The 22,669-nt window shown below is 40.8% G+C and overlaps 1 protein-coding gene across 2 annotated transcripts in view; it reads left to right on the forward strand.

Annotated features, from left to right (window-relative positions):
• paplna (papilin a, proteoglycan-like sulfated glycoprotein) overlaps window positions 1-22,669 on the forward strand; it is a 155,466-nt gene that overhangs the window by 52,414 nt on the left and 80,383 nt on the right. For both annotated transcript variants that reach the window (XM_028822019.2, XM_051919912.1), the window contains exon 4: window positions 9,137-9,197. In XM_028822019.2, the coding sequence (XP_028677852.1) occupies window positions 9,137-9,197 (61 nt within the window). The remainder of the gene's footprint in view (window positions 1-9,136; window positions 9,198-22,669) is intronic.

The following is a 22,669-nucleotide window of genomic DNA, read 5'->3' on the forward strand; positions in this document are numbered from 1 at the left end:
CCACACCACCGTGCCCCCACATGCTTTAATGTATTTCATTATGAAAATGATATCAAGTATTTATCTTAGCATTCTAAATGTTCAGAGAGCAGGAATATCATGACGTGAATGTGTTCTGTGCGGTGATCACTGCCTGCTCCTCCTCTTAGTGCAAGAGGAAATCAGTTTAAGAAGCGCATACTGATTAACATGGGTCGGGGAACACTTAACACAAAACATTTAATGTGCTACATAATTTATGAGGGGGTTTGAGAAAATCTAGTAAATGAAACATTCATTTTAAGATGAAGTTTAGCTTGAGACATTCTACTGATAAAATAAACTACGAGAATAAAATGAAAATGTCGACTTTAATCTCGACATAAATGGCGAGAATAAAGTGGAAATGTCGAGAATAAAGTCAACATGTCGACTTTAATCTCGACATTTAGTTTTTTTCTTTCTTCACTGCATCCGTATTTATTTTTTTCACCGTGGTCCTAATACGCTTCCATACAAATCACAGTTAATGTATTGTCTCAGGGTTGGAGGTTTTTTTCAGGAACACTTCAGAAGGCCCTTCACTTAAACAGTTTGTTACAGTAAGTCGTGTTTGTGGCACTGGCTCAGCTCAACAAGAGAAAGACAAGGCCTTCATATACATACAATAGTTTGATGGTCAGTGATACTGTCTCAGAATCTGAATAAATAGTCACTTAATTTGTGACCGTATAAAGAGGATACAATAAGGATTTTTATGTTAATATGAACTTCCTGTTTTCTGTAATTAGCTATACTTGGTTTGTAATTATTACATCATTATATTGGTAATTAGTAATACTTGGTTTTTGGCTACTAAAAAGGTAATTTGGCTCCTAAACGTTAATTTTGGGAGTCATTTTCTCCTAGTGATTTTGTAGCCTGGGGCCCTGTATATTATAAGCTTTATATACACACATATATGAATATAGTAATATATATATAATTTTTTAAAAAAGATTTTAATATACTTTATTAATCCCCAGGGTAAATTCTCTTTTTGCATGACTTTTGGAGGTCAGAGCCAGGGTCAATATATATATATATATATATATATATATATATATATACAGTATATATATATATATATATATATATATATATATGCAGTATATATATATATATATATATATGCAGTATATATAGAATTGAAAATTTATTTGGAATAAAATTGAGACCCCAAGAATAAAAATCAAATCGCATTTCTAGTTTCCCAAAGTTTCTCAATCCTACATTTTACCACTTTACATATTTAAGTTCTAGATAGAGAGACGTAGTGATGCAGTGTGATGTTTGCTTCTTTATTTTTATTTTTCAGTATTGTTATATCTAATTACTCAGTGTCTTTTATTTTTATAATTAGGAAAATAGGGTGGGTTGTGCAGTGGGTCACGAGTAGGTTGCTGCTCTGACAATCACACTTGCCCCCCTTTGCACTTGGTTCACCAAACCAAGGGATACCAACTCTGACAGTCATGCTCAAAGTATCAAGGGTTGCAAAAGGTTTGTCGCAAAGATACATAGAAAGAAAACATAAAAGGTTGAGAAACACTGAGTTAAGGGACACTGCTTTTTTTTATTGTGATTCTTTTAAATAATTAAATATATGGCATGTACAAAGTGGTAATGTAGTTCTTTAAAAAGAGCAACTAAGAACTCTTCCACAACCATCCTCTGTATTAAATAATTTTTTATAATTAAAGTCAGTCAGTCAGTCATCATCCAACCCGCTATATCCTAAGACAGGGTCACGGGGGTCTGCTGGAGCCAATCCCAGTCAACACAGGGCGTAAGGCAGGAACAAATTCCCGGGCAGGGAGCCAGCCCACCACAGGGCACACCCACACACACTAGGGACAATTTAGGATTGCCAATGCACCTAACCTGCATGTCTTTGAACTGTGGGTGGAAACCGGAGCACCCGGAGGAAACCCACGCAGACTCGGGGAGAACATGCAAACTCCACGCAGGGTGGATCTGGGAAGCAAACCCAGGTCTCATAACTGCGAGGTAGCAGCGCTACCACTGCACCACCGTGTCGCCTATTATTAAAGTACAAAGCCAAATTGTATTATGGGATATCATCTACTGTTGAATTCTGCTCTGTACTTGTAATATTTCTATTTTACTATTATATTGTATTGAGGATTACTTGTGTTCTGTTCTGTGTATTGTATTGTATTGACCCCCTTTTTTGACACCCACTGCACACCCAGCCTACCAAGGTTTCTTCCATTTTTTTCCCTACTAGGGTTTTTTCTTGTCTTCTTAGAGAGTCAAGGCTGGGGGGCTGTCAAGAGGCCTAGTCTATTAAAGGTCATTGCGGCACTACTTGTATGATTTTGGGCTATATAAAAATAAATTGTATTGTTTTGTATTGTATTAGGGTTTAATATAATGGAGGATTTTTTTTTCTTTGTGACAGCAGTCTTCTTAACAGGGAAAGATTAGGTTAATAGTAGTTGGGCATAACTTCAGTGAGATCAGCACAAGGAAATAATTACTGAATAATTTTAGGACATGATGAAGAACAGAGCAGCACAGCCCAGTATTAGTCTCATTAGTTAATGATTTTACCAGCATTATCCTGATGAATCTCTCTCTGTGTCTCTCTGTCTCTCTTCTCCATACATGTTTCTGTTATTGCATGTCACTTGCATTGCTTCTTTCCTTCCTTGCCACAAATGTACAGTACTTTTTCAGGAAACGTTTATGTGAAATTGTTCAAGTGTAGCCATCCTCCTCCATTTCACCATCCAAGGCAGTTGATTTTTTTGGTCTTCCAAAGTTGTGTTTCTTGTCATTGTGTCCTCACATACTGTATTTAGTATAAAGTGTGCGTGCAGCAGTATCTGTGTATGTCTGGATTATTATTTGTGTCCTTTTGCCTTGTGGGATTTTGCCTTCTAGTAAGTCCTTTACAACATTCCTAAATCATTTTCAGTGTCACCAAGAACTTGCAGTCTTTACCCACATTGTGTTCCATTTTGCAGCCGTCTTAGTAACTTTTCCATTCAGATGATTAATTTCCCTCTTCAAAGAATGACTGGCCTCTTCAGGTTTGTCAGCTACTTTTTATTTTCGTTATTTTATCTAAATTTAAGATAGCAGTGTACTGACTATGGAACTTTAGATCAGAACTCTTGCCTTGTGCTGTTGCTCGAATATACATTTCTAGATAGCAGTTATCCTCTGCTGCCTATAACGTAACACAACATTCTGCAACCCACTTATCCAAGTCCGGGTGACGGGGGACCAGAACCTATAACAGCAACACAACACACAAGCCAGCAAACAGTCCACAATAGGCTGGCAGTCCATCACAGAGACCCTCATGTACAGAATGCACAATCATACTCACCCAGAGTGACTATGGAATCACTAGTCTTCTAACCGGAATGTCTTTAGTGAGGTGGGAGAAAAACCTGAATACCCAAAGGAGAAGAAATGTACAAGAGGAACATGCACACTCCACACAGACTACGACCAGGCACTCCAGCCATATTTTGCTTTATTAAAGTTTTTCATACAATCTTGCTTTGTTTTCCTAATGCTGTTTGTAGGACAAGGTGGGCACTGCCCATTTTGTTAGGCTTTTTAGTGTCAAACAAGACATTTAACAGGGATGCTGACAATTGGCTGCACCAAACTTCAGGATCTTAACTCGTTCCAAACTGAGTAAGACATTTCCCTGTGAAGCTGCAGACAAAGGAGAAAAGCACTGCACACCATGAACAAAGAACCATATGCACTCCAACACAAGAAGAATATACCACTTGAACTTGGAGCATCAACAAAAGCAGCAACTTCACACAACATCCTTAAGGTGTTGGAATTGTGAAATATTTATCTGTGCCTAGAGCAAGTTAACAGGCATCCTCTTCTGTATTATATTTTTGTCAGTCTCCTCTGTCTGATATCCTCTCTTATATGTCAGTACATACACAGTTATATTATTTCTGTTATCCTGTTGTTTATCTATAAGTAATATTAAAATGAGTGGGTTTCATTTACCTTGATATAAGTCAAAAAGCTTGAGACCACCTTCTACAGAGAAAGGTAAGGAAAATGAAGAAGGAGCCTGTGGCCGAATGCAGGAATGACAGATTGCGGGAATAATACAAGATGGGACACCAACCGGATTGTCTCATTTAATTGAACAAAGTCCAACAAAAAAGTGGCTCTTTCGGTTTGTACGAGTAGCCTTTGGGAGATAATAGAGTATTTGTCTCTTAGCTACAGAATTTAGGGTCGTTTACTGGAGCTCTGTCTTGGGAGTTTCTCTGATGCAAAAGACGCCTCCTTCTGGACAGGGCAGGGCTAAGTGTCCTCAAACGGCATTATGCATGAGGCCCCTGGTGATTTCTCGGAGCTGCGGGAAGAAAGAGAAGAGAATGTTAGCACAGCGCCTCTAACCTCAGTGGGTTATCACATACCTCGATCGAGCCCGTGAGGAGATCATCTGATGTGCATGTGTGACATAGACTTACCAAATTATTAAATTTAAATTTCCGGCATTGCCGAAGGCAAAACTTATCATCCCTTCTTTTCCTACATTTTTCTTAATTCATACTAGTTCCCTTTCCTGATCCCACTGTGGAGCCGAAATTTGTGTATTTACATAAATCTGCTCCCATTTAGGCACTATTTAAAACAATGGTAATTTTCCAGCACATACCTGACTCTTCTTTTCTTTGCTGCCATGCATCTGTTTTAGTTTGTCTCCAGTCGGTGGCAGCCATCCACAGGCTATCAAATGACCTTTCAAGCCGAGAAAATCCTAGTACAACAATTAAATCTCCAGTGTACTGCACGGAATGTGTTTAATCATCCTCCATCTCGTTCCTTTTCTCTGTAATCTTACTTTAAAATCCACCTTTTTTCACTGATGCTTATTTTCATTTTAAGTGTGTTTCCTTTTCCCAGCTACTGTATGTCTATCACTCACCCTCCTGCCGTTTCCCCATCGCTACTGTGGTTTTTAAATTTACTTTTGTAGCATTTCATTCCTTTGTAGGCACAATATGGCACAATATGTTTTTCTTGCTTCATTTAGCTGTCTGTTCCACTGTCGCAATGTCCTGCATCATGCAACTCGTTTTTGAACTTGTGATCATTTTTTTTTTAACAGATTTAGAGTTTGTCTGGATTATGTTCACATTTACCACTTTGTATAAAATTTGTAGCTTTTGTCATGCAATAATATATTCTGCTCATGAGTATTGAAATATTTTGTATTTACAAATACTATATCTTCTTCTTTCGTTGCTTGCTTTGACAGAATACATTTGCTGTGGTTTTTCAGCCATGATATGACTCTTTATTTTTTTAACTCCATTTACTTAACCCTTGCAGTTTTATCTTTTTGATTCTTATAACACCCTATAGACTGGCATTGCCACAGTAAATAGCTGAATTCAGTGACCCCCTGTTGGCTCAGGGGCACATGAACTCCTATTGCACTTCATGACACACGTTTGTATTGTATATGTTGCTGTTTTTGAGGATTACTGCTTTAATTTTTAGTTTAGTGATTTTCCTTCTATCAGTCAGTTTAAACAAACTGCTCTGTATATTCCTCCATTACATTTTCCATTCTCAGAGTTTGGATGAAACTTTGTTTCCATGTTTCAACTCCTGGCTGGCCACAGTTTTTTATTTGCTCATTCTAGTTGCTGCATTGATGATGGGGAGTGCTTAATCATCAAGCAGAAGCACTTCCATTGTTTGGATTGTTTTCTTTGCACATGCTTCCTCTGCCTGACATCACTAAATGCTGATGCATTTGTCACTGCTTTCCAAGTATTTTGGAGTCAGCTATTTCTGTTCCACCTCACATAGACATATTAGAGTTTATTTATTTACAGTAACGGCGCACTGCATGATAACGTGCAGTGAATACACTTGACTTGAGCATTCCTAGTTTTCATCCTGTTTCTCTGTACGTTTATCATTCGTTTGCTCAGAGGTTGATGCGCTTGCTGCTTCCTGAGCAGCTCTTCTTTTCTCCACCCTAGCAGCCTGCACCTTCTCTTCTTTCGTTGGTATCTTTTTGCGTTAAATCTGATTAAATCGGTGTTTGTGTTGCAATTAGTATGTTTTCCTTAATTTTTCTCTTAAGCTGGCACTTAAGTCTTCAATCTGCCTCAAGAATGATTTAAGATATAAAGAGGTAGGGGAAGTGAAGGCGAAGATGGTAGGGATGAGAACGGCGCCCGTACGCATGCGCCACACAGCCGCCCTGCTGGCTGCTGCTGAGAGTTGATTCTACAATAAAATAAAATAAAAATAAAAAGAGGAATAACCTTGGAGGTCAATCATCACCCCGAAAGTGGATAGTAGACGTCACATGTGTACCAAATTTCAGGTCAATAGGTCAAACGGTTTGCGAGATTGAGGTGATTTAAAATCCTGGACAGACAAACAAACAGCCATGGTAGTGAATTATATATAAAGATTTATTGTTTACATTATTTACTTTGTGCATTAAATAAAAGCTATATTCTGCACTCCATCATCTGTTGTTACCTTACCTTCACAAATACCTTCTGCAAGATTTTTCTGTGTTTTGCTTTATGTGCTTCATTGCATCATCCTTGGGTGAGCTTCTAAATATGATAGGATGACAACTAAATGGCAGAATAAGCTACAAGTTTATCTTTCCTAAATTTTCATTGGGGAGGCACTAAGCACACCCCACCCACTCATATCCACACCCCACTCATTTAGCTTAAGTGTGTTTAAGAAGGTTTGTGTGGATTTTAATTGGTGTCACGAAGTGTTAGTTGAGTGTTAGTGCACTAGTCAGACTGTAAGGTCCTGGCCTGGTAGCAATCTTTGTGTAGTGTGCAGGACTGTAATGAAAAATAGCCCAATTGGACTAGAGACCGTCCTTAACCTGACAGCGCTGACCACCAGTCAAAGTGAACAATGCAGTCTGAACAGATTTTGGACGCCCCTACAATTCTGAATAACCAAGGGTGCATTACATTAGAATTTTTGTTTCTAAAATTTAGGTTTGGCCATCAGTGCACGGTTGTGGAAAGAGTTTACATCTTTTTTCACTTGAATGAATATTTTTTTGCTACTTTTCCGCTGCATGACAGAGCACCACTAAATTAATTTATAAAACCTATGACTCTGCGTGGAATAAGCGAGTTTGAAAATATGGTTAGCTAGATGGTTTAATTTATAGTATAATATAGTAATGTACACTTCTATATTATTCAGAGACCCATTCTGTGACCTTCCACTTCATAACTACAGAGTGTTTAATTTGTTTCAGTGATCATTTCTCCTGTTCTCTATTGGTTGGCCACTCAGTTTTTGCTCTCCATGGCCAATGAAACTCCTGTTTATTTAATCAATCCATTCCTACTCTTCACTTAAATATTTTAGTGATTAATGTAGTCATGTTGATTTTGGAGTTTTTTGTTAGATTTTAGATACAGTATATTGGCTTTGTTTATACTTATTACTATCTGTTCACTTACCTTTTATCCATCTATCTTTCTATCTATTTCTAGTACAGTGTTGTTCTTTACCTGTCTTACACCTGTCCTCTGTTTTCTGTGTATATTGCACCGCGGTCCTGGGCAGCGTTATTTCATGCCACTGTATGCTGCAATATGGTGTATGGATAGTATGAAAATAAAGACTCTTGAGTTGATTTAATTTGACTTGAGGTAATTTGGAATATTTTTTGTTGGAGCCTCCTTCACATCGAGATGCATAAAAATGATAAAATTCATACCATCAGCTGCATCTTTTCATTACCAAATCAGTTGTATTAAGCTCTTAATGTTCTCTTACATTTTCAACAATCCCAAACCTTCTAAGTCTAATTTAGGGGTTGCGTAAGTAAGAATCTATTCTGACAGCATCATGTGTAAGGTAGGAGGCACTCATGCACTTTCTCAAATTTCCACACTTACAGGCCCTCTTCTGCATGTCTTTTGGGAAGTGGGAGGTTGACCAAAGTTCTTTTGTGAAAACTACCATTGACATTTGGAAGGCATGTAATCTTCACACATACAGTAGACAGGTGGGGGATTTAAACTTAGGATGCTGAATCTGTAAGGTGATTCATAAGGTTAATTTTAAATGTATCTGATGAATGACATAAATGTTTGTCATCAGTCATTTTTTTCAAAGGTTCAGAACATTTGTCCAGAAGATCTATAATTCACCGAGCTGACTTAAATTCACTTTTAGAAATGTTTGTGTTTTTCTCTGTCAGTCGTTCCATTTCTTCCACTATCTCCATTCCTAGACTTCAGGTCTCTCTTATGCATTTTATTCAGTCCCAAAATCCTACAATCCATAATTAGATTCTAGTAATGGTTGTTCTTCCTAGTTGTCAGTTTAGAAGTCTTAACCTTAACTATGATTTTATTATATGTTTCATTCTTTTACGATAGTTTCATTCTCTGCTTTCATAAAGTTTCAAATGATGTAAAGGTATATATTAGTCCTTTTGCATCATATTCATCATAATTAAGTATAAACATTTACAGTCTCCAATTTTTTATTACTTATTCCTAATCTCTTGCAAGATGTTATGGAAGGTCTCAATTCAGAAGTCCCTGTATTGAGCAGATCAGCAGTTGTTGTATAAATCTCTGGAAACAATAAACTTTCTTCTGGCACAGTCCAAGAAGTGCTGACTGATAAGCATAAGAGTGACAATAAAAAGCAAGAATGTATGATAAAAAGGAAAAAGCAAGGAATGTAAAATAATAATAATAGAAATTAGGTACATATTTTATATGAAATAATAATTCATTATTACTTTTTTTTTTCCTGTTAAAGCTCCCTTTTTTCTATGGAATGTGGTGTAGTGACTAAAGATCAGACCTACTGTGGTTTAACTGTAAACTTGTTGCTTTAGTCTATACTTCATGAGGTTTTCATGTTACAGATCTTTTGGGACTTCAGTTGTTTTGAAAGTCATAGGTAAAACACATTGTTTTTTGATAAATAACAGGCATGTGATGCTAACACCTAACCTATCCTATTAATTTATTTTTTTATCATTACTCAGATATGGTGACTAATCATGGTGTAATTAAGCTTTTATTTGCCATTGCTTAATGATGTCTATCTCTGTATCTTACAGGACAGATGGAGGGTCGAGCTGTGTGGGTCCTGTCAGAAACTTTCGCACCTGCAACATTCAGGTGAAAGTCCAGCTCATTCATTAAACTGTTTATCATATGTATTAATGTATATCTGGTATGATACGGCATTAGTAAGCTTTGTAGATATAAGCTGCAAAATTGTTGATATTGACTTCTAGCAATGGAGAAAGCAAAACATTCTATCAACGTCTTTATTTATATACCATTATATATATATATATATATATATAGTCACAAAAACCAGACATAAGAGTCATGAAAAGGTTTGGGGAAGCCACCCGTATAATTTGGTTTCCTGGCTGCAAAGCTGCTTTCAATAGAAATAGCACTGATGTGCACAAAACCGAGTCCAACATAGAACCGAGGGAACAGGGAAGACAGGAAGTGAGGTCAAAGGGGTCGGGCTCATGAAGGTCTTCTGTCATTGGTGCGAGCCCGGACGTGACATCACAGGGGCCGGAGCCGGCAAGGTCTCCTTCCATTGGCTCGGTCCCGAAAGTGACGTCAAGAGGACCAGGTGGGATCCCTCGTGAATGGTCTGCAGGCAAAGGAGAAAAATAGTCAGTGCACTCTGCCACATCCCGGTATGTCTCGGAACTGCCCTTACTCAAGCCCTTTAGCTGCCTCATGCACACGTGTGTGACAATATATATATATATATATATATATATATATATATATATATATATATATATATATATATACAGTATATAATATATTTAAAGCATTTTTTTCATTTTTTATTACGTGATTGTGAATGCCCGACTTCTCCTGTGACATGATATCCATACACTAAAAAAAATTTTTCCCTAAAACTTTACCAAATGTAAAGTGCCTTTTATTGCACCTTCACAAAAGCCCAAACAAAGCTACTCTTTGAATTTGATGGTAGCTTTCATAATGGCGTATTCATTTTCCAGCAATTCTTTCATTCTTATCCAAAAAGACATTCTTAAATAGGTTTTCAACTGTCAGTCATTCCAGCTACTTTAGACACCCCCTATCAAAGTTATACACTTAGCTGCGACATCAAGGGACATACAGTAGGCCTTGGTAAGAGTAACTGAGTACTGCACTCTCTGCAGCACAATGCTCAGGAAAAGCTGTGGTGTTACTGCATTTATTAAATGATGTCTTTTATCTTTCTCAGCAGTACAAGAAAGAACCCACACAATCTATTATATTATTTGTTTCTTAGTATAAATGCATGAAACACTAAAACCAATGCAATTTTTGACTTCATTGCACATTCGTTAGAATGAAAAATGTTTTTATTAAATCAAAGGTTTTGTTTTGTAATTCCCAACAATAGAGCTTCAAATGAAATGTTCTTTATTTGGGAAAACAGTAATGTCACTGCTTGCATTATAATAGTGACTTTTTGTTGCTCAATGCATTAACATGTTTTTTTAATAGGAATTAATAATAACTTTATATTGTAAAAGCTACTTTATTTTAAGGAATACTGCTTCATAATTCTCTTCAAGTATTCCATTGTATTTAGTAGTAAATAAAAATATTAATAGATATTTGTCAGGTTTAGTTTATTCTTTTATTTTACAACTAGCTGTGCTAACTGTCTAAGATGGACTGAAATTGAAGTAATCAACGTGTGTCTCAGTGTTAATGTTTGCAGCGTACCATCTACTGGAATGTATTTTGTAAGGCATGTACTGTAGTAATAAAGTGCTTTTCATTTGTCATTCCAATAGATGGCTCATCACAAACACTTGTAGCTATAAAATGCATTAATACAGATGTTTGTAATATGCCATCTGTTGAAGTGACAAATGCAAAGCATGTGTCTCTGTTATGTGCCATTTGGTATGGTATTTGTAAAGGCAGTGTCAATGTTTGTGACAAATGCAATACATTTTATTCCTACAAATGTTTATGAAGCGCCATCACACACAGTTAGACAGATACACAGACACCTATCCTTTTATTAGGGCGGCTGAGTCAATAAAAAATGAGTTAGCAGAAATAACAGTTACAGTAATATACAGATAGTTTCATTATCTAAAAACTAATTTATTTCACTAATTTATTATTTATTTTGGGGAAAATGCAAAAGAAAATGAAAATCAAATAAACACCACTAGACAGAGCAGTTTTTAAAAATAATTTTGTTGGAATAGTATTATAAAGAACTTTGATTAGGACTTGCTTTTTTTGTTTCAATCATTCTTTAACAAACTCTTGACAGCTTTGAGGGCTACTATGTCTCAGTACCTTTATTAGCTATATGTGAGAGTTTGGCCTCCAAAACCCTTAATGCCTCACTGTCTTGTTACTCACACTAACCATTCAAACTTGGCAGTGGGCCGTCTAAGCTTATGAAACTGTGGACTGAGCTGAGTGATGTGCAGAAGGTGTTTCTGTCTTCTACCGTTTGTTTGAAATACATTTTTGAAATCTGCTCTTTCATTTTGAATAGCCCTGTATATAAAACCAAGGAATACGTCAGAAGAAAGCTGGAGTGGGAGAGGATTGAACAAGAGCTCTTTATGAATCGCTTCTTCCTTAACCACATAACTACAAATTATATAAAAAGTATTCACCTCCTTGGATGTTTCATATTTTATTGTTATAGATACAACACTGAAATTCATTGGACTTTGTTTTTTGACACCAGTCAACAGAAAATGACTCTTTAATGATAAAGCGAAAACAGATCAATGCAAAATGAACTAAAATTAATTAAATTAAATTAATTTAATTAAAAATACAAACACAAAATAATTGATTGCAAAAGTAATAAGTAGATGCACCTTTAGTATTCATGACAGCCTTGAGTCTGTGTGCACAATTCTCTTTGTCATTATCGGCTTTGCACATCTCAACTTTGCCATTTTCCCCCATTCTTCTTCGTCAAACTGCTCAAGCTCTGTCGGGCTACATGAAGATCATGAGTGAACAGCCTTTGTTAAGTCTAGCCATAAATTCTCAATTGCATTGAGATCTGGACTGTGACTCATTCTCTCCTGGGCATTCACTTTGTTGTTTTTAAGCCATTCCTGTACACCATTAGCTTTATGCTTGAAGTCAGTGTCTTGCTAGAAAACAAATCTCCAATTGTGTGGGACTTTTGCAAACTGCATCAGCTTTTCCTTCAGGATCTACCTGTATTTTGCTGCATACAGTATATTTTACTGTCTAACTTCACAAGCCTGCCACATCCTATGGCAGAGAAGAAGCCCCACTGCATGAAGCTGCAACCACCTTGGCTCATGGTGAGGATGGTGTGTTTAAGTTTAGGTTAAAGTACGGCTTAACCAAACCTGAAATCTAGTCTGATGACCATAAAAGCTCAGTTTTGGTCCAATCAGATGATAGAACATTCTTCCAGCTGACTTCAGTGCCTACCCTGTGCCTTCTGGTAAACACTCTGTATTTTTTTAGCACTGACTTTCTCTTTGTGACTCTCCAATAAACCTGCGACTAGAGAATCACTCGAGCAGCAATCCAGTCTCAATTGCTTTTGCTTGTTACTCTTTCCGAGTTCTCATAGGACTATTGGTGGCCCGTTTCACTAGTCATCTTCTTGCCTGATCATTTTGTTTCTGTGGACAGTCTGCTCTAGTTAGGTTTATAGCTGTGCCATGCTCTTTCTGTTTCTTAATGACTGATTTGAACTGGATTCTAAGGGATATTCAGTGAATTGGATATTTCATTCACTCCATCTCCTGACTTGTGCTTTTCAATAACCTTTTCATTGAGTTGCTTGGAGTGTTCTTTTGTCTTCATTGTGTAAGATAGGCCACTATACTGACTTGCCTGAAGTTGGACCTTCCACATAAAGGAACATTTTTACTACAGTCAATTGAAACCCCAGGAAGATGACCTCCATTTAACTGATTACTGTCTGTGAATACTTATGCAGTCATTTTGTTATGTTTTAAATTTATAAATAATTTTCAGAGATCTTTTTTTTTCACTTTGACATTAGAGTGTCTTTTTTGTTGATAAATATCAAAAAGCCAAATTAATTCAACTGTGATTCAATGTCATGTAACCATAAAATGTGAAAACTTCCAAAGGCTGAATACTTACATTTTGAAATATTACTAGTTACAGTGTCTGTAATATGAACAGTTAAAAGTAAACACGACAAAATAGGACTCTTTACTAAAACTTCAGTAACAAATAAAAGAGATGAGACATGTCTGTAATTATGAATAAATGTGAATTGCTAAAAAATGAATCATTTTAAAAGTTATAATGTCAAATGTCTCTGTGAAGAATTGAAAAGAAAAAAAAATGCTTTATTACATTTTAGTCCATTAGAGATGGATAAAGCCTTTCTTCAGGGGACTCGGCTGAATGTGGTCGGTAGCAACACCGCCTGCACTTCAGAAGAGATCACCCACCTGAAGCTAAGCCTGTTCAGGATGGGAGACCACCCAGGAAAAGCTTTAGTTGCTTTTGGAAGAGGTGGTGGTGAGGCTAGCAGGGGGTGCTCACCCTGTGATCTGAATGTGGATCTCAATGCCCCAGTGCAGTGACGGGACACTGTGCTGTAAAAATTACGCTTTCCTTTGAATGAGATGTCAAATTCAGGTCCTGACCTCTGTAGCGAGAAAAGACCCCTGGGCATCTTTTAAAAAGTGCAGAGTGTTTCCTAATGTCCTAGCTAAACAGGTCACCACAGCCCCCTAATCATCCCCTGTCCCTAACTGACTAACTATTGCTCTCACCAGTTCACCTCCTAACAGGTAATATTTGGTGACAGTACTGGTGCAATAATGGCTGCTGTTGAATCATGTGACATGGATGGTACACATTGGTGGTGATTGAAGTGTCTCCACACTGTATATGTAAAGTGCTTTGAGTAATGAGAAAAGCACTCTATAAATGTACTGTAATGTGTTAATTATTATTTAGACTAACCTGACTTAAGAGAGAATGGAGTGGATGGGAATTTCTTTCTAAGTATGGCAGTGAATCTAAAGGAGTGAGAAGGAATTTGAAAGGTGCTATACTGCAGTAAGAAGGAAAACTGAAGAAAACTAAATTAATCCTGGTGAACATATACAGTGCCCCCTATAATATCTGGGAAAAAGACACATTTTCCATTCATTTACTTAACCCTGTGCTCCACAGTTTAAAATCACAAATCAAACAATTCAGACACTGTGATTAATGTGCACATTGCAGACTTTCATTTAAGGGGATTTGCATACATTTCAGTAACACTATATAGAAACGACAATGCTTTTCATAAATAAATAAAATGCTAGCCCATAAATTAGGGGAAGGTTCTTAAGACCATCAATAAAATCAATCAATGGAGTCGCAGGAGTATGACACTACCTAACTTTCAACTGTACTAATTGGTTGTAAATTTATATATTAAGAGACTTTGGGGGGCAAAGCGGCACCATTCATAGACAATTACATTTCCCCTCATCCCAATACTACATAATCTTTAGCACATGCAAGGAGCTACAGATTGGAACCTTTAGAATTTTTTTATTGACTATGTCTTTGCCATCCTTTGAACAAGTCAGTCTTGGGGATAACCTGTCTCCAGTACATTTCGTTTACTTCATGAAAGTTTAAGACTTTGGTAAAAGAAACCTATCCATTTCTTCTAATTTTGGCCTAATGGGTGCTTTTCAATCTATTCTATCTATCTCTTAATCTGGACAAGATGAAAGAGATGATTGTTGATTTCAGGAAGAACCATGGTGTCCACACCCCACTGCACATCGAGGGCTCTGTTGTCAGGGTCAAATTCCTTGGTGTGCACCTGGCAGCTGACTTTACTCTTCTACCACCATAGCACCATATTTCCTTCAGTGGTCGAAGACGGCAAGATTACCTCCCCCCTTTCTCACCATATTCTACACGGGCACCATTGATAGTGTTCTAACCAGCTGCATCACAGTCTGGTTTGGGAACTGCAGTGTCTCTCATCATAAGGTCCTGCAGTGGATAGTGTACATTGTAAAGCTTTGTATTCGTAAAGCTTACAGCATTATAATGGACCTCTCCCACCCCTCAGACATTCTCTTTGTCCGATTTCCATCTGGCAGAAGGTACTGTAGTATCCAAACCAGTTCTGCTGGGTTCTGCAACAGCTTCTACCCTTTGACGATCTAGACTCTGATCTCAGTTTTCTATAAAAACATGAGATTGCAATTTTTTTTCTTGGCAATTACTACAAAAAACTCTGGTGAAGTAACACATATAAAACGTGATCATTTGTGGTTGGAGTATTCCTTTTAAAAATACCCTGTTTGAGTGAATGATGCCTGTGGAGAGTGTGGTTTGAAATGCACTACATGTAGAGTCTGTGGCTGCCTTACACCTGATGCTGCAGTATAACATTTGACCTTCCATGACTCTGATATTGATTAGGCGGATTCAGACAATAGTATACTTGAAATGAAAAAAAAAGAGAGAGAGCATAAAATGAAACGTTAGTGCTGAAAGAAATTGTACATTGAGTCATTCATTTTCTGTGCTTGTTTACTCAAGTTAAGGGGTGAAGACAACACTCAGTATTGTAAGCATCATCTAGAAAAGTAGGGCCACCCAAGGCAAACTGGTCCTAGGTGAGGGATGAGACAAAGTGCGGTTCAACACAACCTCCTATGATGAATAAAAAATTTGGACGGCGTTTTCCCTTGCCCGGACGCGGGTCACCGGGGCCCCCCTCTGGAGCCAGGCCTGGAGGTGGGGCTCGATGGCGAGCGCCTGGTGGCCGGGCCTGCACCCATGGGGCTCGGCCGGGCACAGCCCGAAGAGGCAATGTGGGTCCCCCTTCCCATGGGCTCACCACCTATGGGAGGGGCCAAAGAGGTCGGGTGCAGTGTGAGTTGGGTGGTGGCCGAAGGCGGGGACCTTGGCGATCCGATCCTCGGCTACAGAAGAAGCTGGCTCTTGGGACGTAGAATGTCACCTCTCTGAAGGGGAAGGAGCCTGAGCTTATGCGCGAGGTTGAGAGGTTCTGGCTAGATGTAGTCGGACTCACCTCGACGCACAGCTTGGACTCTGGAACCAATCTCCTTGAGAGGGGCTGGAAAATGTACCACTCTGGAGTTGCAACCGGTGAGTGGGCATACTTATTGCCCCCCGACTTGGAGCCTGTACATTGGGGTTTACCCCGGTGGACGAGAGGGTAGCCTCCCTCCGCCTTCGGGTGGGGGGACGGGTCCTAACTGTTGTTTGTGCGTATGCACCGAACAGCAGTTTGGAGTACCCACCCTTTTTGGAGTCCCTGGAGGGGGTGCTAGAGGGCATACCTTCTGGGGACTCCCTCGTACTGCTGGGAGACTTCAATGCTCACGTGGGCAATGACAGTGAGACCTGGAAGGGCGTGATTGGGAGGAATGGCCCCCCCGATCTGAACCCGAGTGGTGTTTTGTTATTGGACTTCTGTGCTCGTCACGGATTGTCCATAACAAACACCATGTTCAAGCATAGGGGTGTTCATATGTGCACTTGGCACCAGGACACTCTAGGCCTCAGTTCGATGATCGACTTTGTGGTCGTGTCGTCGGACTTGCGGACACATGTCCTGGACACTCGGGTAAAGAGAAGGGCGGAGCTGTCAACTGATCACCACCTCGTGGTGAGTTGGCTTCGATGGTGGGGGAGGATGCCGGTCAGGCCTGGTAGGTCCAAACGTGTTGTGAGGGTCTGCTGGGAACGTCTGGCAGAGCCCCCTGTCAGAAGAAGCTTCAACTCCCACCTCCGGCAGAACTTCGACCTTGTCCCGAGGGAGGTGGGGGACATTGAGTCCAAATGGGCCATGTTCCGTGCCTCTATTGTTGAGGTGGCCGACCGGAGCTGTGACCGTAAGGTGGTCAGTGCCTGTCGCGGCGGCAATCCCCGACCCCGTTGGTGGACACCGGCGGTGAGAGATGCTGTCAAGCTGAAGAAGGAGTCCTACCGGTCCCTTTTGTCCTGTGGGACTCTGGAGGCAGCTAATAGGTACCAGCAGGCCAAGCGGAATGCGGCTTCGGTGGTTGCTGAGGCAAAAACTTGGGCATGGGAGGAGTTTGGGGAGGACATGGAGAACGACTTTCGGACGGCTTCGAGGAGATTCTGGTCCACCGTCTGGCGTCTCAGGAGGGGGAAGCAGTGCAGTGTCAACACTGTATATGGTGGGGATGGTGCGCTGCTGACCTTGACTTGGGACGTTGTGGGTCGGTGGGGGGAGTACTTCGAAGACCTCCTCAATCCCACTAACATGCCTTCCAGTGAGGAAGCAAAGCCTGGGGACTCGGAGGTGGGCTGCCCCATCTCTGGGACTGAGGTCACCGAGGTGGTCAAAAAACTCCTTGGTGGCAGGGCCCCGGGGGTGGATGAGATACGCCCGAAGTTCCTCAAGGCTCTGGATGTTGTAGGGCTGTCTTGGTTGACACGTCTCTGCAACATCGCATGGACATCAGGGAAAGTGCCTCTGGATTGGCAGACCGGGGTGGTGGTCCCCCTCTTTAAGAAGGGGGACCGGAGGGTGTGTTCCAACTACAGAGTGATCACACTCCTCAGCCTCCCTGGAAAAGTCTATTTCGGGGGTTCTGGAGAGGAGGGTCCATCGGATAGTCGAAACCGGATTTAGGAGGAACAGTGTGGTTTTCGTCCTGGTCGCGGAACAGTGGACCAGCTCAACACCCTTAGCAGAGTCCTGGAGGGTGCATGGGAGTTCGCCCAACCAGTCTACATGTGTTTTGTGGACTTGGAAAAGGCGTTTGACCGTGTCCCTCGGGGAATCCTGTGGGGTGTGCTCTGGGAGTATGGGGTACCGGACCCCCTGATAAGGGCTGTTCGGTCCCTGTACAACCGGTGTCAGAGCTTGGTCCGCATTGCCGGCAGTAAGTCGAACCCGTTTCCAGTGAGAGTTGGACTCCGCCAGGGCTGCCCTTTGTCACCGATTCTGTTCATAACTTTTATGGACAGAATTTCTAGGTGCAGCCAGGGTGTTGAGGGGGTCCGGTTTGGTGGACTCAGGATTGGGTCACTGCTTTTTGCAGATAATGTTGTCCTGTTTGCTTCATCAGGGCGTGATCTTCAGCTCTCTCTGGATCGGTTCGCAGCTGAGTGTGAAGCGGCTGGGATGGGAATCAGCACCTCCAAATCCGAGACCATGGTCCTCAGCCGGAAAAGGGTGGAGTGCCCTCTCAGGGTTGGGAGCGAGATCCTGCCCCAAGTGGAGGAGTTCAAGTATCTCGGGGTCTTGTTCACGAGTGAGGGAAGAATGGAGCATGAGATCGACAGGTGGATCGGTGCGGCGTCCGCAGTGATGCGGGTTCTGCATCGGTCTGTCGTGGTGAAAAAGGAGCTGAGCCGTAAGGCAAAGCTCTCAATTTACCAGTCGATCTATGTTCCTACCCTGTTCCTACCCTCACCTATGGTCATGAGCTATGGGTAGTGACCGAAAGAACGAGATCGCGAATACAAGCGGCTGAAATGAGTTTCCTCCGCAGGGTGTCTGGGCTCTCCTTTAAAGATAGGGTGAGAAGCTCAGTCATCCGGGAGAGGCTCAGAGTAGAGCCGCTGCTCCTCCACATCGAGAGGAGTCAGATGAGGTGGCTCGGGCATCTGATCAGGATGCCTCCTGGACGCCTCCCTGGTGAGGTGTTCCGGGCACGTCCAACCAGGAGGATGCCCCGCGGAAGACTCAGGACACGCTGGAGGGACCATGTCTCCCGGCTGGCCTGGGAACGCCTCGGGATTCTCCCAGAAGAGCTAGAAGTGGCCGGGGAAAGGGAAGTCTGGGTATCTCTGCTCAAGCTGCTGCCCCCGCGACCCGACCTCGGATAAGCGGAAGAGGATGGATGGATGGATCCAGAAAAGGCCTAATCATCCATCCATCCATCCATTTTCCAACCCGCTGAATCCGAACACAGGGTCACGGGGGTCTGCTGGAGCCAATCCCAGCCAACACAGGGCACAAGGCAGGGAACCAATCCTGGGCAGGGTGCCAACCCACCACAGGACACACACAAACACACCCACACACCAAGCACACACTAGGGCCAATTTAGAAACGCCAATCCACCTAACCTGCATGTCTTTGGACAGTGGGAGGAAACCGGAGCGCCCGGAGGAAACCCACGCAGACACGGGGAGAACATGCAAACTCCACGCAGGGAGGACCCGGGAAGCGAACCCGGGTCCCCAGGTCTCCCAACTGCGAGGCAGCAGCGCTACCCACTGCGCCACCGTGCCGCCCAAGGCCGAATCATCCTTTTTATAATTAGAAGGTAAATGTGGCATCCAATTAATTTGATTTAAAGGCTTGCAGCAATTATAACATCCTTCCACCATTAAGTGTTGGCTTGGAAAGGATATATCACTTCTTCACTGACCTGCTGTTATCAAGGCCTTCTGGCCAGGTAAGGGAGTGGCGTCTATACCGGCTGAGATGCTGGTTCATTTGTCACAACTAAAATTGGATAGATTCATGCATTGGATATAGCAAATAAAAATAGCGGCCACAGTGTTACTCTAACAGTCAGATGATCACTGAAGGTGCTTGAGCCTATTGGGTTCAACTCGAGTTCATAGTACGGAGCATTCATTCATACATCTTCACTAACTCCGCACTCACAGTAAATGTACATCAGGTAAGCAGAGCTGTGCTTGCTGTTAATTAAAATGGAGTTTTGTGCTTTAACCCATCCATTTTCCAACCCGCTGAATCCAAACACAGGGTCACGGGGGTCTGCTGGAGCCAATCCCAGCCAACACAGGGCACAAGGCAGGAACCAATCCCAGGCAGGGTGCCAACCCACCGCAGGTGCTTTAACCCATTCTTGTTTATTATTGTGTCAGAAAGTGGTGATGTGTGGCATGTTTGTTGGAAATGCAAATAAGAACTGAACTGCTCTTTGTGCATGTTGAGGTACAATAACTATTGCTACTACCGATGCACTTTAGATGTCATTATGATAAGTTATCTAGACAGTCTGAAATAATAGGTTTCTGTTTATTTAAATCTACTGGCACTCTGTGGCCATGAGCAAGTCACTTGATTAGCCTGTGCTCCAATTGGAAAACCAAAACAAATGTAACCAATTGTATCATAAATGTTGTTAGTTGCCTTGGATAAAGGTGTCAGCCAAATAAGTAAATGTAAAATAAATGTAAATCCCTTGACAAAACTGCACACATTTTCTAGGAGAATAGATTTCATCATTTGTGTGCCTTTACTGCGATGTTGTCACAATCTCAACTATAAAGCTTTCACTTCTTCATATGTGTATTTTCAGTGTTTTTGTTTCTCTCAAGGTAGAACACAGCCATATGTAAATCTTTTGTACTTGCCAGTTTTTCTGCTCTTTAAAAAAAAAATGAAGTAAACTTTAATAGTTAGCAAGGTCTAAAAATAGAGAGATGCCAGTCTCAACTATATTGAGGTAAATAAAGCAAGTTATACCAGTTAGGCTTGTACCCCTTTCTGAGTATTATGTAAAGCTTGTAAATGTGAGGATATTGAAGATTTCATTTTTTTTTTCCTAAGGAAAGTGTATCATGCAGTAACTTGTTTTCTGTCTTTTGGTATTGTGCATTCTCCATTTGTCCTTTGTTTGTTGCTCAGTGTTTTTGGTCTCTTTATGATATTCCTTAAAAGAACACATCACCACAAATACTGTTTCTGTTCATTTATCTTGCCTCACCTAGACTGTTGTGATGTCTTGTCCAGAATTATTAAGTCCTTCCTGGCTCATTCAGTGCTCAGTACAGCTTTTTTTCTTTATCTGTCATTGTATTTTGTGTCAGGTTTTACTTCTCGGCTATATTATAACTACTTGATTCTTTTCATGCACACACAAGCCTCTTAATAGGTGATGGAAGGACACTCAAAACATTCAAACGTCAAAGAAAAATTACACGTTATCTGACCTTTATTGGTAGTTTAACTCCTTTAAAAACAACTGATAAGGCACAGGGAGCAACATATTAGCATGACCAGCGGTACAAAATGCTCTGGTCTAGCAGGAATGTGTGCAGGTTTGTAGTGTTTTCTTGATTCTTTAGCCATGTCTGGGTTTCAAACTCTGGAAGACTTGATAAATTCCAACAAAACTGCACTCAGATGTTTAACCATGGTTCAGAGTGTACTGGCTGCCCTTTGAATAATTTTGCTAAAATGTTTTTTAAAATGAGTCCAAATGATAATGCAGTTACTCTAATGTCCCATTCATATTCATACTTCCTTTTGTAACTTGATATTCTTTCAAGAATTTGGCTTATACAAAAGAACCCTTTGTGTTATCTGCCTGGATGATTACACTTGAAAAGGGCCTGGAATTACAGCTTAAAAGCATTCTCATATAGTATTCATCATTAAATAAAATACTACAACTAAATACTCTTGTTTGTTTTGGGAGCTAGAGTCTATGTAGCAGCAAGGAGTGAGTCCATTCTGTAAGTTAAACCAGTCCATCAGGGACACACTTGTACACACACCACACACTTATACTGGAGCTCTGTGGAGTCTGCAGTTCACCTAAGTCTCTAGGCCTCTGCTCTGGGACACTACTCACTACTTTTATTTTTTTAGTCTTTCCATATGGGGCTTCAAAAAGCCACTGTTCTGCTTCAGCCTATCCACTAATTGTCCTTTCTTACTTACTTACTTTTTCTTACTGCTTTCAGTGCACTGATGTTCAGCTGCCTGTGATGACAAAGGGCTTAACAAAGCATCTCAGCCCGATACTGACGCCACTGTTTTCTTGTACTGCTAGGTTTTCATGTAGTCATGGGATTTCTGTCCCATCTCCCTTCCTGTTTACCCGCTGCACAACAGTCATCCGGTACAGTATCAGCACTTGCCAACTACAAACATTTTCAGATTACAACAACAAGAATTTATTTCTTGTATAGCCCAATCACACAAGGAATGCCTAAATCGAGTTTAACAGGCTCAGCTATTTGACAACCCCACTAGCTTTGACTCCCTAAGAAGATGAGAAAAAACTCCCCCAAAAAAACCTTGATGGAAAAAAATGGAAGAAATCTTAGGAAAGGCAATTAAGAGAGAGAGAGAGAGAGAGAGACCCCTTTCCACATAGGTTGGGTGTGCAATGTGTGTCAAGAAATTGGGTAAATACAATACACAAAACAGAGCAGAAGTAATCCTCTTCACAGAGCTAGATGGCCTATCATGGCCACCTTAGAAATTCAACACAACAGTACAAAATACTTTGTTCTTGCACAGCGCTAATCCATCATTGGCTGAATTAATAATGGAGACGAGCCAGAGTACAGGAAGACTGGAGAGAACCACCAGCAATTAAGCCTCAACAAGAGCTAGTTGTGGACTTTCAATGATCATCTGAAACGGGTCACCATTCAGGGGGAGGGTGCAGAGCTACAAGGACCTGGGGATTCACATGAACAACAAACTGGACTGGTCTGACAACACAGTGGCATTGTATTAGAAAGGCCAGAGAAGACTGGACTTGCTAAAGAGACTCGGGACTTTTGATGTGTGCAGTAAGCTGCTGGAAATGTTCTACCTGTCCATAGTAGACATTGTGTTCTATACTGTG

Source organism: Erpetoichthys calabaricus, chromosome 16 (assembly GCF_900747795.2).
Source record: "Erpetoichthys calabaricus chromosome 16, fErpCal1.3, whole genome shotgun sequence".
NCBI lineage: Eukaryota > Metazoa > Chordata > Cladistia > Polypteriformes > Polypteridae > Erpetoichthys > Erpetoichthys calabaricus.